Genomic DNA, 14,258 nt, shown 5'->3' with positions numbered 1-14,258 from the left:
TGGAAAAAGAGAGCCTCGCGGTCGTCTGGGCCTGTGAACATTTTCATCTCTTCCTGTTTGGCAAGGAATTTACCATCATCACGGACCACCAGGCACTGCTCACCATATACGGCAGCCTGAAGGCCAGGATGCCGCCGAGAATAGCCAGATGGGGCCTACGCCTACTGGATTACAGGTTCCAAATACTGCACCGGCCAGGGAAGGAAGAAAACCCAGCGGATTACCTCTCCCGGCATCCCATGTCCACGACAGCATCTCAACCGTCCATAGCGGACGCGTACATAAATTACATCATACATCACCTGCAACCACTCCCAGTAGGGTGGCAGGAACTATCGATACAATCAGAGGCGGACCCAGCGCTGCGAATCGCTCGACACTGCCTACAGTTGGACAAGACGACCCTCATGAAACATCAGGCCAGAGGAGAATCGGACACTACGAAGGAAGACGTCAAGTGGCTGGACCAAGTCCGGGAAGAGCTGACTATGGTAGAGGACAACATCATATTAAAGGGATGCAAGGTCGTCATCCCGAGAACGCTCCGGGAGCGGATAGTGCACCTAGCGCATGAAGGACACTGAGGCGTAGTCGCCACAAAGCGCCTCCTTCGCCAGAAAGTCTGGTTCCCTCAACTCGATCACATGGTAGAAACCACCGTGGGAAGCTGCCACGTGTGCATGCAAGTGGCGAACCGCCACACCCAAACCCATTACAATCATCACCGCTGCCGAACAAAGTGTGGGAGGAGCTCGCAGTAGATCTATTCGGACCACTGCACAATGGGACACACGTGGTCGTACTTATGGACGAACACTCAAGATACCCGGACGCCCAGATAGTAGAAAGCAGCGCCACATCGAGCGTCATTCCGGCACTCGACAGGATGCTCTCTACCTATGGCATCCCCAAGATCATAAAGTCCGACAACGGTCCTACGTTTATAAGTCAAGACTTCCAGCAATTCGCAAAATACATGGGGTTTCAACATCGACGTATAACCCCCCGATGGCCTCAGGCCAACGGCATGGTCGAAAGGTTCATGGCCAACATAAAGAGGACCCTTCAAATCGCCCATGTACAAAACAGGCCATTTGAGCAGGCCCTTAACCAATTACTACGAGAATACAGGCACACGCCCCACAGCACGGCGGGAGTGTGCCCAGCTGACCTGCTGTTCCGAAGACCGATCACCACAAGACTACCGGAAGACCCGAGGCCACAAGAACCGACGCCGCTAGAACAAGAAGCAAAAGCAAATGACACTGCGAGGAAAGCAAAGACGAAAGAGATCACGGACAGGAAAAGGTGAGCTCGCGAGAACATAATGCAACCAGGAGACGAAGTATGGCTCAGGCAACCCAAGAATCGGAAAGAAGAAGCCACCTTTGCACCCACACCCCTGATCGTGACGCACAAGAAGGGCTCCATGGTCACAGCACAAAGGGACGACTGTTCAATGGTGACCAGGAACAGCTCGCATTTCAAACGAGTCAGACTGACTCAAGAAGGTCAATGGACATGGGACCAAGACAGCGATGAGGACAGACCACGTGAAGAAGCGTACCAAGGAGACGGGGAAGAGTCAGAAGGCGAGGCGCCCCTCCCCACACCCGCCAGGGAAGCACCAACCCCAACTAAGGCAAAACGACCGCAGAGGAGCCGCATGAAGCCAACACGACTCATTGAGGAGATGGGGTAAGAAGGGAGCACCTGAACTCGCATGTTAAAAAGGGGGGAGATGTCAGGTTGCCCACATCGTTGTGTGGGCGGGCCTCCGTTGGGGCCCAAAGGACATGACGTCCGGGACATGACGTCAGGGGAAGGGGAGGGATGGGGAGTTGGGCTCGGCAGTTCCGCCGAGGCAGTTAATAAAGAAAGGTTGAAGCATACCCCGGCTCCCGCGTATCATTATAGGAATGAGCATGGCCTTTCTGTGGTGACGCTCCGCAGAGAAGCGACACCTTAACAGACTCCTCTTCCAGGGGGAAATTAAGCTCTTTCTTGGGGTTTGCGCAGGCTCTTCTCCCTGGGTCACTGGCAGAAAATAGTTCAGGTGGTAATAGTTTCCGGCCCCTATCTTTCGGTAGCTGTGTTGTTTCAAAGGGGACTTATTTTTCTCCCAGCCCATTGGCAGGCTGCCATCAAGTTCCTGCAGAGTTCCTCCAACTATGGTCTCATTCCCGTTATCGGTTTTGACGCTAGTGAGACTGCCATCTCACTCCCTCTTCCCACAAGTTCGAGATGCAGGTTACAGGGTCCCCCTGTAACCTGCTTCTCCTGTTCTCTGTAGCCTGCTGCTCCCTGTCCATGGTGTTACAGCCCTTGCACAGCACTAATCGGCATCATGGCACTTCCAGGCTGTGGGTCTGCCAGAGTGGCAATCTACTGACACCTGTACATGGCTGACAATTTACAAGGTATGATTAACACTCAAGTCATCAAGGAAAGGACATTTTTGTAAACAATTGAAACCATTGCCATGTGTACTAGAAGCCTGCCAGACACTGGGTTCTTCCTCACTGGTTCAATAGCCCAAATCAAAATGAATTTGCTTTCATGCCTCTGAGTTCAGATATTCTCTGAATTCCCTCCTTTCCCATTGTTTATAAATCATTTTGATAGACTGTACACTCACTTAAGTACACAATCATGTCTTTTTCACTAGATGTATAGAATATGCCTGTTTTCCATATAGATGGCCATGGAGCTTTTTGATCAAATAATTTGATGGATCCACCATTAATTGGAACACTTTGGGTAAAAATGTTTGGGTTGTGGCAGATCTAATTTCTTTTACCTTCGCCAGAGTGGTATTTTTGCATGGTGTCATCATCTTTGCTTCTAATAGTAAATGTTAATTCTAATGTTGTTTCTTTCTTGTATCTGAAAGTGTTATTATCAATTTACCTCTCAAGGTTTCCTACTATGTGCTGGACAACGTATGAACAGTCTGATCTTGTAGATGTACCAAGTCATTTCTTTATCAACCCTTTATTTTCTTTAACCAGCGGCCTTGCTCAGGTTGCTTCTGAAGCAGACATGTGTGAATAATTTGCTATCCAGTTATCTAACTCCTAGAGCTTTAGGTATTCCTGTGCTTGGTTCACCAATGGGCGTCTATGGATATCTAGTCCTAATGGCAGCCCAGTCTGGCATCCACAAGCCTTGAAGGGTGATAGGATGACTAGCCTGCAACAACACAAAAACGACAACACTCTGTCCAGGTAAGTCCTTACATGTTGAAGTCATGCCACTAAACCTGGCACTTCCAGCCCCTGCTACCCCATTGTACCCAAACTATGCCCATGTTTGGAGACTTTAAAGGAGATTCTTGTTGTTACTATTCAGAATGCATACCCACTTTGGAAGAACTTTGCAGTTCATGACCCTCTCACCCCTAATTTAAGGAAGACCAGGACGCCATTAATTTTCTTTCTTCGGCATTACGTGGCATACACGTGTTTTTGGCTGGCATGGTTAATGGCGGTTGTTTTTTTGATTTGGTAAATGGCAGATTGATTGACTGCTATTGGCCTCTTGAAAATAGTTTTCTTCTCGAGTTAGTGAGATAAATGTAGCCCATCTGGAGAGTATGTATTTCACTTTTGGATTCCCTTCTTTTTTCATCCTGCTGCAAGAACACCTCCTTATATACCAATTAATTCTCCCTGCCAAGAAACACCACTGCTTTGCTTCTTAATGAAGCATAGGCACTGCGCTATTTCTGTCTCCTTCACCAGTCGTTTTGATCTTCTTAAAGGTACTAAGTAATCCGTTGCCAGGACATCCCTGAACACCAAGTAGCATTCGCTTAGGGGCTCACCTGCCTGTGTACCCATAACACTGATCAGGCAAAAGATCCAGTAAGATAGCTCTGTGGACTTAGGAAATAATGCTGTATTCTTCCCACCTTGTAACTGTCTTCAGCTGAAGTCATTTGCCCATCCCTTTAAAGAGAGCCAACAGACATTAATGCCTGGTAATGGCCCAGGGTAGACACCCGTTCCAAGGACTGGAACAGGTGTTAATGGCCTGGGGCCTGGGTTATAGGCCAGAGCGAAGCAAGGGCATTCAACTAGAGTCCCGGGACGTTTAAACCCATTCCAGCCCTTGGAACGGGTGCTTAAGGTTATTAGAACCCGTCCCATGGGCTGGGATGGGGATAGCTTTCAAGTATTCTCTTTCCGTGAATGGGTCGCCTCACCGCGTCCTGTTCACAGAAAGAAAATACTATTCAAAGATGGCTGCCATGGAATAGGAGGGCAAGGCTCTCTGTATGGAGCCCCTCTTCCCTTTCCATGGTGGCCATACAGAGCGTGGACAGAAGCTGCAGGATTAATCAGGTAAGTAGGTATGGGAACAAAATGACGGCAGGGTTGGTGGTGAAAGCAGCCATTAGATTAGCTGTTTCAGCCCACATTCCGTGCCACCTGATTGGCTGGCCCACATGACAAGGCTGCTAATGTGGCGTTCATCCCCCATTCCAGGGCCTGCAATGGGGGATAACAGCCCGGCAGCCCAAGTTATTTAATTAGGCTGATAACGAGGGATCCGGGCCGCTATCCCATGTTCCAGCCCCTGGAATGGGGAATGAAGGCCATTAGCACCCCAGTTTACCAAAGCGGTAACCGAGGGTGCTAAAAAAAAAAGACTTTTCCATCCTAGAAGAGGATGCACGCGATGTCCCATTGTAGGAAGGAAAATCCTTTTCCAAGATGGCCGCCATGAAAAGGGAAGGCGGGGCTCCGTACAGAGCCCCTCTTCCCTTTCCAAAGTGGCCGGAGGGAGGTGAGGGGAAGGAGCGGATGCTGATGCCGAAAAAAAGATAAGTAGGGGGATGGTAGGGGGAAGAAAAATAAAATAGAGTGACAGAGGGTAGGGGGGAGATGGTGGCAGGGGAGCCGGCCATCAGGCAGCTTGGAACGCGTGCTTGTACCGGCGGTTCAAGCCTGCATTCCTAGCCAACTGATTGCTTGACTCCCCCCCCACCCCCAGTGCTATTTGCTAATCACATATTCCACCCAATGAGGGCAGAATGTTCTGTTTTAAACAATGAAAAAGAAAGCAGAAACGTTGGAATTTTGGGACAGAGACTTATACCAGCCATTGTTGCTATGCGCCACTGCATTGTTTGGAATGGAACTGCCAATATCTGTAGTTAATCTCTGCAGACCAGATCCAAGGACTGTACGAGCTGTTTTGGGCCCTGAACACTGAGATAAAAGTCTGAGTGCAGCAATGGTATCTGACACGTTTTATGGGCCCTTAAATCCCAGTATGGCCCAAAGTCAAAGTCTACAAATCGATTATAACAAGAGTTTTTCATAGAAAGTAAAAGTCAAGAGCATAAATGTTGGATGCAAGGAATTATTTTAAACGACTCTATAACAGGCCGGTTAGCGTGCTTTGATTCCTTCTGGCGATTCACACTCTGTTTTTGGTATTTACATTACCATGGCTAGGCAGGGAGCCTGTTGATAAAATTTGAATACAGGTGGACAGTTGTGGGGAATTGTGGGTACGTATCCATGGCCCTTTGGCACTACAAACAAAATGCCTGAGCGATTGCAAGGAGTTGGCTGCAGGTCCCCCTCCCCTCCCACAGTAGGCTTGGGATGTGGCATCCTGAGCAACCTACAGGCTCTGCATATTTGTAGAGTCAGCAGATTGTCCAATGACAATGCCAATGGGCCTTCCAAGGGTTATGATAACGCACCCACTGCAAACATCTGTGTTTAGAAAACTGAAGTCCACAGGTGATCCATGCAGTTCTCGTCCTTACAAAGTAGACTACATGTGTACATTTGACCTGAATAACGACGACCTGATATCAGTGCCTAAAAGTGAGGCAAGTTGTACATTGTGCTTTAGAAGTGGAGTTATGTATTATTAGTCCAAAATGTGTCTCGTGCATCACTATGGACCACTCAGTACCTGGGCATACTGGCCACTGGTTGCTGAGGAAACAGTATTTGGGGCAAAATATGCAGGTATTTGGGGCACAGTATCTGGAGACCATGGGCCTCATTACAGGTCCAGCGGTATCCCTGCTGGACCTGAAAAAAATTACAGGCGCCTGGCTTCCCGGTAACACCGGGGGATTACAACCCTGGTGGTCCCGGGAGCTCAGGCGCCGGTAGTTTGCAAGTCTCCTTTCCTATGGGAATGGGGACCATGGAAGCACCGGCACCGTCGTTAATGGTGCCGGTGCTTCCATGACGGCTTGCCTACCGTGGGCGCTGTGCCCGGCAGGGTCAGCCCTGCCGGGCGCAGCGGCTTCGGCAGGCAAACCCGTAGTGTGCCGGTCCGGAAACAAAGGTGCCGGTAGGCTTACCGGCACCGTTCTTTCCAGACCTGCACACTTGTAATGAGGACGTTGTCTTGAAAAGCATTGCTTAGCAAACTTTGTATCATGTTGCAAAGTTGTTCACCCAGTAGAGGGAATCTCGATTAATCGTTCACGCCGATGTTGTGCGATCTTCCATTTTTATTATGCCACAAACCCAGGTGCTTTATCTTCCACTTTCAAATGTTTGTAATGCAGCTTAACTCTGCATTTCAACTTAAAAGGAATATTAACATACCAACATTTTTAGTTTTAGTTGATAAGTTTAGATTTTCACACGTTTTCTGTTTATAACATGTTCCCATTAAAAGCCACAAAGGATTTGTACTTAAACTATTTATAGCCAAATGTTCTGCCTGAATGGATATTGGTACTATAGATTTTGAAGCATGCCACGCCCCTTGGTGTGCACTTCGCAGTCTATTGGTTGGGAGTATTTTGATACAGCATGGATACAACTCCATTGAGGCCGGAGTGCTCAACAAAGGCCAGCTACTGCCCCAGAGACATCTCAAAGATGAGCGACTGCGATTGGAATGCTGTGGAGGGGGTGCCATCTGGTTTACACTTGAATATAGAAGCCCGATGGAAATGAGGACCCAGAATTCAGGGATGTGAACACATCCCTGCCAATGATGGCAATACACCATTATGGTGCTCCTCCATCCCTTACAGTGAGACCCGATTTTATGTTTTTAGGGACAGTGTAAGACAATCCTTTGTACATTTTTACATATCTTTGTATGTACTTTAGTTTTGATGCATAGGGGGATTTTTTTCAAACGCACTAAGTTGTGTTGTTTATGGCAAGTCCCTTCTGATGCCAATAAACATAATCCAAAGAGCCAAAACATGTGATGCACAAGATACAGGAAAACTGAAATGTACTGCAATGGCTGCCTAGGCATGGAAACATCCAACAGACGTTCAAAATTCTGGTAGAGCAAGTGCATGGTTATATCATAATTACAGAAAGCTAAAGCAACACTTTTTTTTCAAATTTCTAGATCATGGTTTGGCTGTCAAGAGTTGCAGTGTACATGATTCCATAGATTATTCATTTTCATTGGCCGATTCTAAACATGTGCTAATAGTGAGGTCTGTGCAGGTTAGCTCATTTCTAATGTAGTCACCTTCATTATCCCATTCCATGATTGGATGGTGAGTGGTTTTATATGTAACAGTCCCACTAGGTCTTCCATTGGCTGTTCCAGGAGGAGTAAATGTGGAGTTAGTAAGCACAGATTAAGAACTGTGTATTATCAGTTCATTTTTGTAGCTTCACTCGGTGGAAAGGCCACTTGCATGTCCTTCCTGATTCTCATGAGTTCATCTTGTTCGCATTCTGACCTTATGTATTTGGACCCTGCTGCTAACAAACTCTGCTAATTCATAATAGCAGAAATGTAAATGCATTAATGTAGTGTATATTGCCATAAAGTCTCTATTTTGCTAATACATTCAGGCAGTGTAACATGAGTTTGGGCAGCTATGCCAATCCGTTAGTTCCTATGTAATTCTATTATTGAGGCAAAGGTGCTTATGCAAGATGAGTTGTCTGCATCACTGCTGCATTCATGTGGTGTGAGCTGTGTGTAAATGTCTGTGTTGTTTACTACTTCTAAATTAGGGCTGAGCCATGGATAATTATTTCTCTGCATAGCTGTTTGCCTGAGAAGCTCTGCAAGTGTCATTTACCCTACAGGTGCCAGTGTTTTGCTGCAATCATTCTATCTCTATAACATGCTTTTTCATATCTGGCTGCTCCACTCCTGCCAAAGTGTGACCGTCATTAAGTTCAAGTTGTTATATTTTCTCTGGGACATGGCTCTGGAAACGTAAGCGCACCTTACATGGTCTGATCAATCAGAATACAGTGGGCCTCATTCCGAGTACGGCGCTAACCAATGGCGCTATTAACGCCTTGGTTGACGCCGTACCCGGACCGGCAGCGCCTTGGTGGTTGGCGGAATTACCGCCCCATTCCAAGGTTGGCGGGGCGGTAATTCCCCAATCCCCATTTACCCTTCCCCATTCCCATTCTTGCCCCATAGGGCATACTGGGAGTGGGGAAGGCGTCAATTACGCCACCGTAAATTACGGTGGCGTAATTAACATCAAGGTCCCTTAGCGCCATGGTATTTAACGCCTGCTAAAAGCAGGTGTTAAAAGCACCATGGCGCTAAGGGAACTCGGAGTATGGCGGTAAGGGATTACCGCCACCGCTCTCGTTAGCGGTGGCCGCTATCCCTTACCGCCATACTCGGAATGAGGCCCAGTGTCTTGTCTTTAAACCTCCGGAGTCTAGCATAATTTTATGTTGCGCTTTCATGATCTTACTATGCAACCTAAACTCTGCGAAAGGTTTTTTGCTTCCTCTTCTTCCTGCGCCGCATCTGGCCTGTGTCCATGTAAAGTTGTAATTTAGGAATGTATGCCTTTCAGCAAAGGTTTGACTGCTGCTTTCTGCTGTGGGGGCGATGGGGGAGATTTTCATGCTGCAAGAATGGCTATCTAAATCGCAAAGCCTACGTGTAATGCGTTCAGCTAATGTAAAATAATGGGGATCGTGTATTCTATCAAGGTTTATAGTCATAATGTCGACAACAAAAATGTCGACAGTCAAAATGTCGAAAAAAAAATGTCGAAAAAAAAATGTCGACTTTTTTTTCAATGCACTTTTTTTTAAATGGGGGGTTCCCCCCAACCCCCCTTTTTAAATTTTTTTAAAATTTTTCCCTTTTTTTAACTCCCGAACCCCTAAAATAAATATATAATTAAAAAAAACGAAAGTCGACATTTTTTTTTTCGACATTTTTTTGTCGACATTTTTGTCTGTCGACATTTTTTTTTCGATATTATGACTGTCCACCTTCTATCAATATAAACACTCCTTCTATAGGTTCTTCTGACTAAAGCAAAATGATGGGCCTAGTTAAGAGATTTTTTCATAATATATATACACATATGTGTGTGTGCTGTGTCGTAACTAAAGAATGGCTACTTCTGCTCTGCTCGCTTAAGCATGAAGCCTTTTACCAAATGGGGCTGCTTGCCTTATCACAACATGCCTTTCTTACAGTGACTTTCTCAGCTTATACTTTCGTGCAAGTTTGGGATGTTGCATACATTTGCCCATGTTCTGATACTCCCCTTTGGTTGGTTGAGTTTTGGAATTGAGCTTCGAACCCAGTGCTGCACATAGATTTCAATTGAAGCACCATAGACACTAGACTACATCTCCTCCATCTAGACTAGCATGAACGGCTACTTTAATAAGAGACCACATTATGCATCCTTTGCCTAGAGCTTCTACCTCACTTGGAACTAACAGATGCATTCCAATAAGTGTTATCACCTGGTCTTGGTCACTCCTTTATGACTAAGGCAGCCAAACTGTTCAACATCTGTTGCACACATTTCAAAGTCAGGCACGATTTAGGCACCTGCCAAAAATGTCACTCTTTGATGTTTCCAATATATTAGGTCAGCATCTAGGGACTGTTAGTGGCATAGCATACTATACAAATGCATTTGTTTGTTCGTCATGTGCTGGACATTCTTGGTTAGGGTCCTCTATCAACCTCTATTCTTTCTCATTTTGATTTTCAGGTTGAGAAAGGTTTGGCAGAAGAGAAAGTGTACCATCAAAAATTGCTATTTGACCATCTCACATGGCACGGTATGTAGACGGCACTCCTGAATGCAACTTGATAAACTGTGCATTTGGTCACTTGTTTTTGAGTTTGGGTTGTCAAGTGTTGCACAATGTAATTAAGAGGAAAAGTTATATCAGTGAAGTGAACCCTAACTTCAAAGATCTGTGTGCAACCTGTCATCATGGTTCCAATCATGTCAGGGATGACATAATTTGAAGATTGATAAATGGAGTAGCATTGAGTTGGATAATAACCTTTTTTTCACTCCATAGAGCCAGGGGGAGTCACGCATGAAGCAGCGTTTGAAATAATTGATGTTACCGTTTCTAAAAGTGTACTTAATCAGCAAAATTAAAATGATCAAACTCAAATCAGCATTTATTTGAGTTACAAGACCCTTTGTACAAAGTGGTAATTTAAATTTAGTGCATAAACAAGTTAAAACACCAATAATGTATTGCAAAAAATATGGTGTTCAATAACTTTTAACATCCCATCTTGATCTTATTTTTTTGCCTCCTCTTATCTGAAGTTTTATCTCTACCTGTCTATCTTTCTGATCACTATCTTCTCTCTGACTCCATTTCTCCTACACCTCTCTCTTCTCTCCTTTTATGGACGTGATCTGCGAAGTTTCGATGCTCTGTGCTTTGCTTCTTCTTGTATCTCGGTCTTAACGTCTCACTCTACCTTCGCTGCCCTGTCAGCTGATGATGCAGCTTCAGTCCTTTTTTCTTCAACTCTTGACACACTCTATCCCACATCTGTTTTTCATCCTTCTCACAAAACTTCACAGCCCTGGCTTTCGGTCCACCTTCTCTCAATGCAGCGTGCTTTACATTGTCTTGAAAGTCGGTGGCTCCACTCTAAGTCTGAGACTGTCTTTAATTCCTACTCTTCATATCACATCTTCTATGATGACTGCCTTCTTTCTGCTAAAAAATCATAGTTCTCTGATCGCCTCTATACACAATCATCTCATCCACAATGACTTTTTCAATCCGTCTCTCATCTTCTTGCTCCTCCTGCTCCCGATTACTCACTTAACTCTTAGTTATCGGCTTCTGACTTAGCCTCATTTTTCTCTTCTAAGGTGTCTTCTCTTTGCCTTGCTATCAACTCCTCCTCTTCTTCCAGTCCTACACTTCACTTTTCTCCTACTCTGCCCCCTACTATTAATTTCTCTCATTTTTCTTCCATCGCAGATGGTGACATTTCCCTTTTAATGTCCCGTGCCCATCCTACTGCTGCTCCTATGGACCCTATCCCATTGACGTTTATCCATCTCTCATTTCTTACCTTTCACCTTCATTTAATATTTGTCTCTCAACCTTAGTTTTTCCTTCTTCTTTCGAGCATGCTTCTATTATTCCTATTTTGAAAAAAACTTCTGCTGACTCTTCTCTCGTCTCAAATCATCGTCCAATCTCCCTTCGTCCCTATCTCTCTAAGCTACTTGAATGCCTTGTCTATCCCAAGTCTCTTCATTTATCTGAAATAACTCAGTCCTCCCTCGCTTTCAATCTGGCTTCGGTCCTATGCACTCAACAGAGACCGCTCTTCTGTCAGTTCTAAACTCATTGCTCATGGAACGCTATTCCAAACACTCTTCCCTACTCATTCTACTTGATCTGTCTTTTGCATTTGACACTGTGGAACATTCACTTCTATTAGTCTCTCTTTCATCCTTTGGTCTTTCAGGTTCTGTTCTCTCTTGGTTCAAATCGTATTTATCCCAGCTGACATTTTCTGTCTCCTGGGCAGGGACCACCTCAGACTCTCACTCTCTTGCCCACAGGGTTCCACAAGGGTCGGTTCTGGCATCTTTTTCTGTTCTCTCTTTACTCATCCTCTTTGGCCAAGGTTGTTTCCTCTCAGGGCCTATCACATCACTTCTATGCTGATGACACTTCACTGTCTTCCCTTTTCTAACTTCTCTGCTGGCATACATGCTCAGCTGTCTTTATGTTTACTAGCAATACAATCTTGGATGTCCTCTCATTATCTCACACTCAACACTGCTAAAACTGAAGTACTCTTCTTTTTATTTTCCTTCCATTACTGTTCCTCCCCCTCTGCCTCCAATGTCTATACAATTTCCACCATCTAACCTCCCCATTGCATCAACTGCTTGTAATTTGGGCCTTTACTTTGACTCTGCTTTATCTTTCAACCATCACATTTCAATCTCTTCTCGTGCCTGTCGCTTTCACTTATTTGATATTTGTAAAGTGCGTTCTTTCCTAATTTTCGATGCCACCAAAATACTGATATCTCCTTTGATGTTTTCACGTTTCTTCTATTTTCCACTACGTTCTTTGGTCTTCCGGTTTCTCATCTTGCTCCTCTGAAATCTGTCTTCAATGCCTCTGTTCGTGTACTTTTCTGTTTGCCTCCACATGATTACATATCCCCTGCTCTTTTCACTCTTGGTTGGCTTCCTTTCCAGGCTCAATTGAAATTAAACTTTTGTCTTGTCTTTAAATCACTCTGTTCTTGCCCTGGATTATCTATCTTCGCTTGTCTCATTTTATACCCCGTCTCATTCTTTTCATTCTGGCTCTCAATTTCGTCTTATAGTGCCAGCCCATCTTATCCAGCACGGTTGAGCTTGGTTTTTTATGGAATTCCTCACACTCTTGTACAGTTTTTTATATTTTCTTATGTAAAGCGCTTTGGATTAAGGTGTTATATAAATCACAAATAAATATAAATACAAACATTACTTTGTAATTACTTGTTCAGGGCATTCTCCGAGCATTCATTGGCAGGCTATTGCTGTTAGAGGGCAGCTATATAAACTCCAGCCGTGCACTATCTACCTTATTGCATACTTCAGTAGGTTTGCACTTACACCCCCAAGCCTAGGTGTAGAGGAAAGAATCATGATGTGTATGAGGTCTCAGCTAACAGTATGGACATGCATAGGATGACGACATGGTGTCGATGTCACTGGGAAACAGCCTTTACAGTTCCAGAATTTTCCTTTTTTATATAAATTTTGGAGTTGGGTGTATTAGTCCAATTGGTGTAATTAAAGTGAAGAGTTAAAATCCCCAAAAGGCACTAGTTTGTTAAAAGTGCAAGGCTAGTAATCTGGTGTCCTGTGATCACGGAGTCGGGTCACCCTATACCTGCAATTCCACTTGCCTCTAACACAGAAGGGATGGCCGCTTTCAGACAGGAGCTACAATATACACAAATAATCACAAATATAGTGCTCCTGTGGTGAGGTTAATATTTCTTTTTGAATCTTGATTTGTGTTGTAGAAGTAACACAATTTATTTATCATCTCATCAGAATGCAGCCTTTAATTATAAGATTATGTTAGATAGTCAGGTAAGCAGAATAACATTGACACCATGTAATCCATGTGTTTGTTAATGTATTATTCCCAACAATCCAATAATATTCAAACATATAATCAAGTATTGAGATCTAATCATTGGTAAAATCAAAACAAATAACAGGAAAATACAATGCAAAGGGATTTCATGTATTAGATACAAATGTATATTACCAGGCATATCCTTCTACTTTACCATATTATATTTTAATTAAAACAAAGTTGATCCATAATATAATGCAACACAGTTATTTCTGGTATTGTTGTCCTTAAATGTTTGGACATTCAGAAAACTGGAACACCTTCCTCATGAGCATAGATGATAAAAACTCAACACTACCTCATAAAACCCATACATACTGCATATTAAAACAAACATGTATGCTTCGAAATTTTAGATATTTTATAATTAGTGTCATCCAATTCATTTTATAATCAGTATTAATTTGCTCAAGGGGACAAGGCTGCGAAAAAGTAATGCCCCACTTCCTGAAAGCCACAATGATATAACTAACATTCAACTAAAAATTAACTATCAATTTTCATGTTATAAAATATACTTTTGCATTCATAAAGATTTTCATCAACATCATGCCTAGGACAATGACAGTTCATTTAATAAAATAAGACCAACTGAATCCTTAAGAGGCGAGCTTGCTGCTTCTGAAAAAATTGTTTTCCTTTGTGAATAGCTATCATAGGAGAACAGGCAGAAAAATAGCCTGCTAGGATAAAAAAAAATAACAGGATTTGTTGGATAAGTGATGTTTATCTGATATGCTGGCGTTGGATCTAGTGTCTTGGGAAAGCAACTGTTAATTATTTACCATCCATGTAAAGTCACGGAGAGTTTACGTAGTAGATATCTCCATTAACATTTAATGAGTGGAGGCAAAAATAGCC

The 14,258-nt window shown here is 44.0% G+C and overlaps 1 protein-coding gene across 1 annotated transcript in view; it reads left to right on the top strand.

The window, feature by feature from the left end:
- LOC138581134 (arf-GAP with SH3 domain, ANK repeat and PH domain-containing protein 1-like) overlaps positions 1-14,258 on the top strand; it is a 1,625,721-nt gene that overhangs the window by 791,674 nt on the left and 819,789 nt on the right. The window contains exon 11 of the mRNA XM_069652230.1: positions 9,962-10,031. Within this exon, the coding sequence (XP_069508331.1) occupies positions 9,962-10,031 (70 nt within the window). The remainder of the gene's footprint in view (positions 1-9,961; positions 10,032-14,258) is intronic.

This window comes from Ambystoma mexicanum, chromosome 3p, assembly GCF_040938575.1.
Source record: "Ambystoma mexicanum isolate Mex_15411 chromosome 3p, UKY_AmexF1_1, whole genome shotgun sequence".
Lineage (NCBI taxonomy): Eukaryota > Metazoa > Chordata > Amphibia > Caudata > Ambystomatidae > Ambystoma > Ambystoma mexicanum.
Note: the sequence above shows the minus strand (reverse complement) of the source record. Positions and strands in the feature narration are given on the sequence as shown.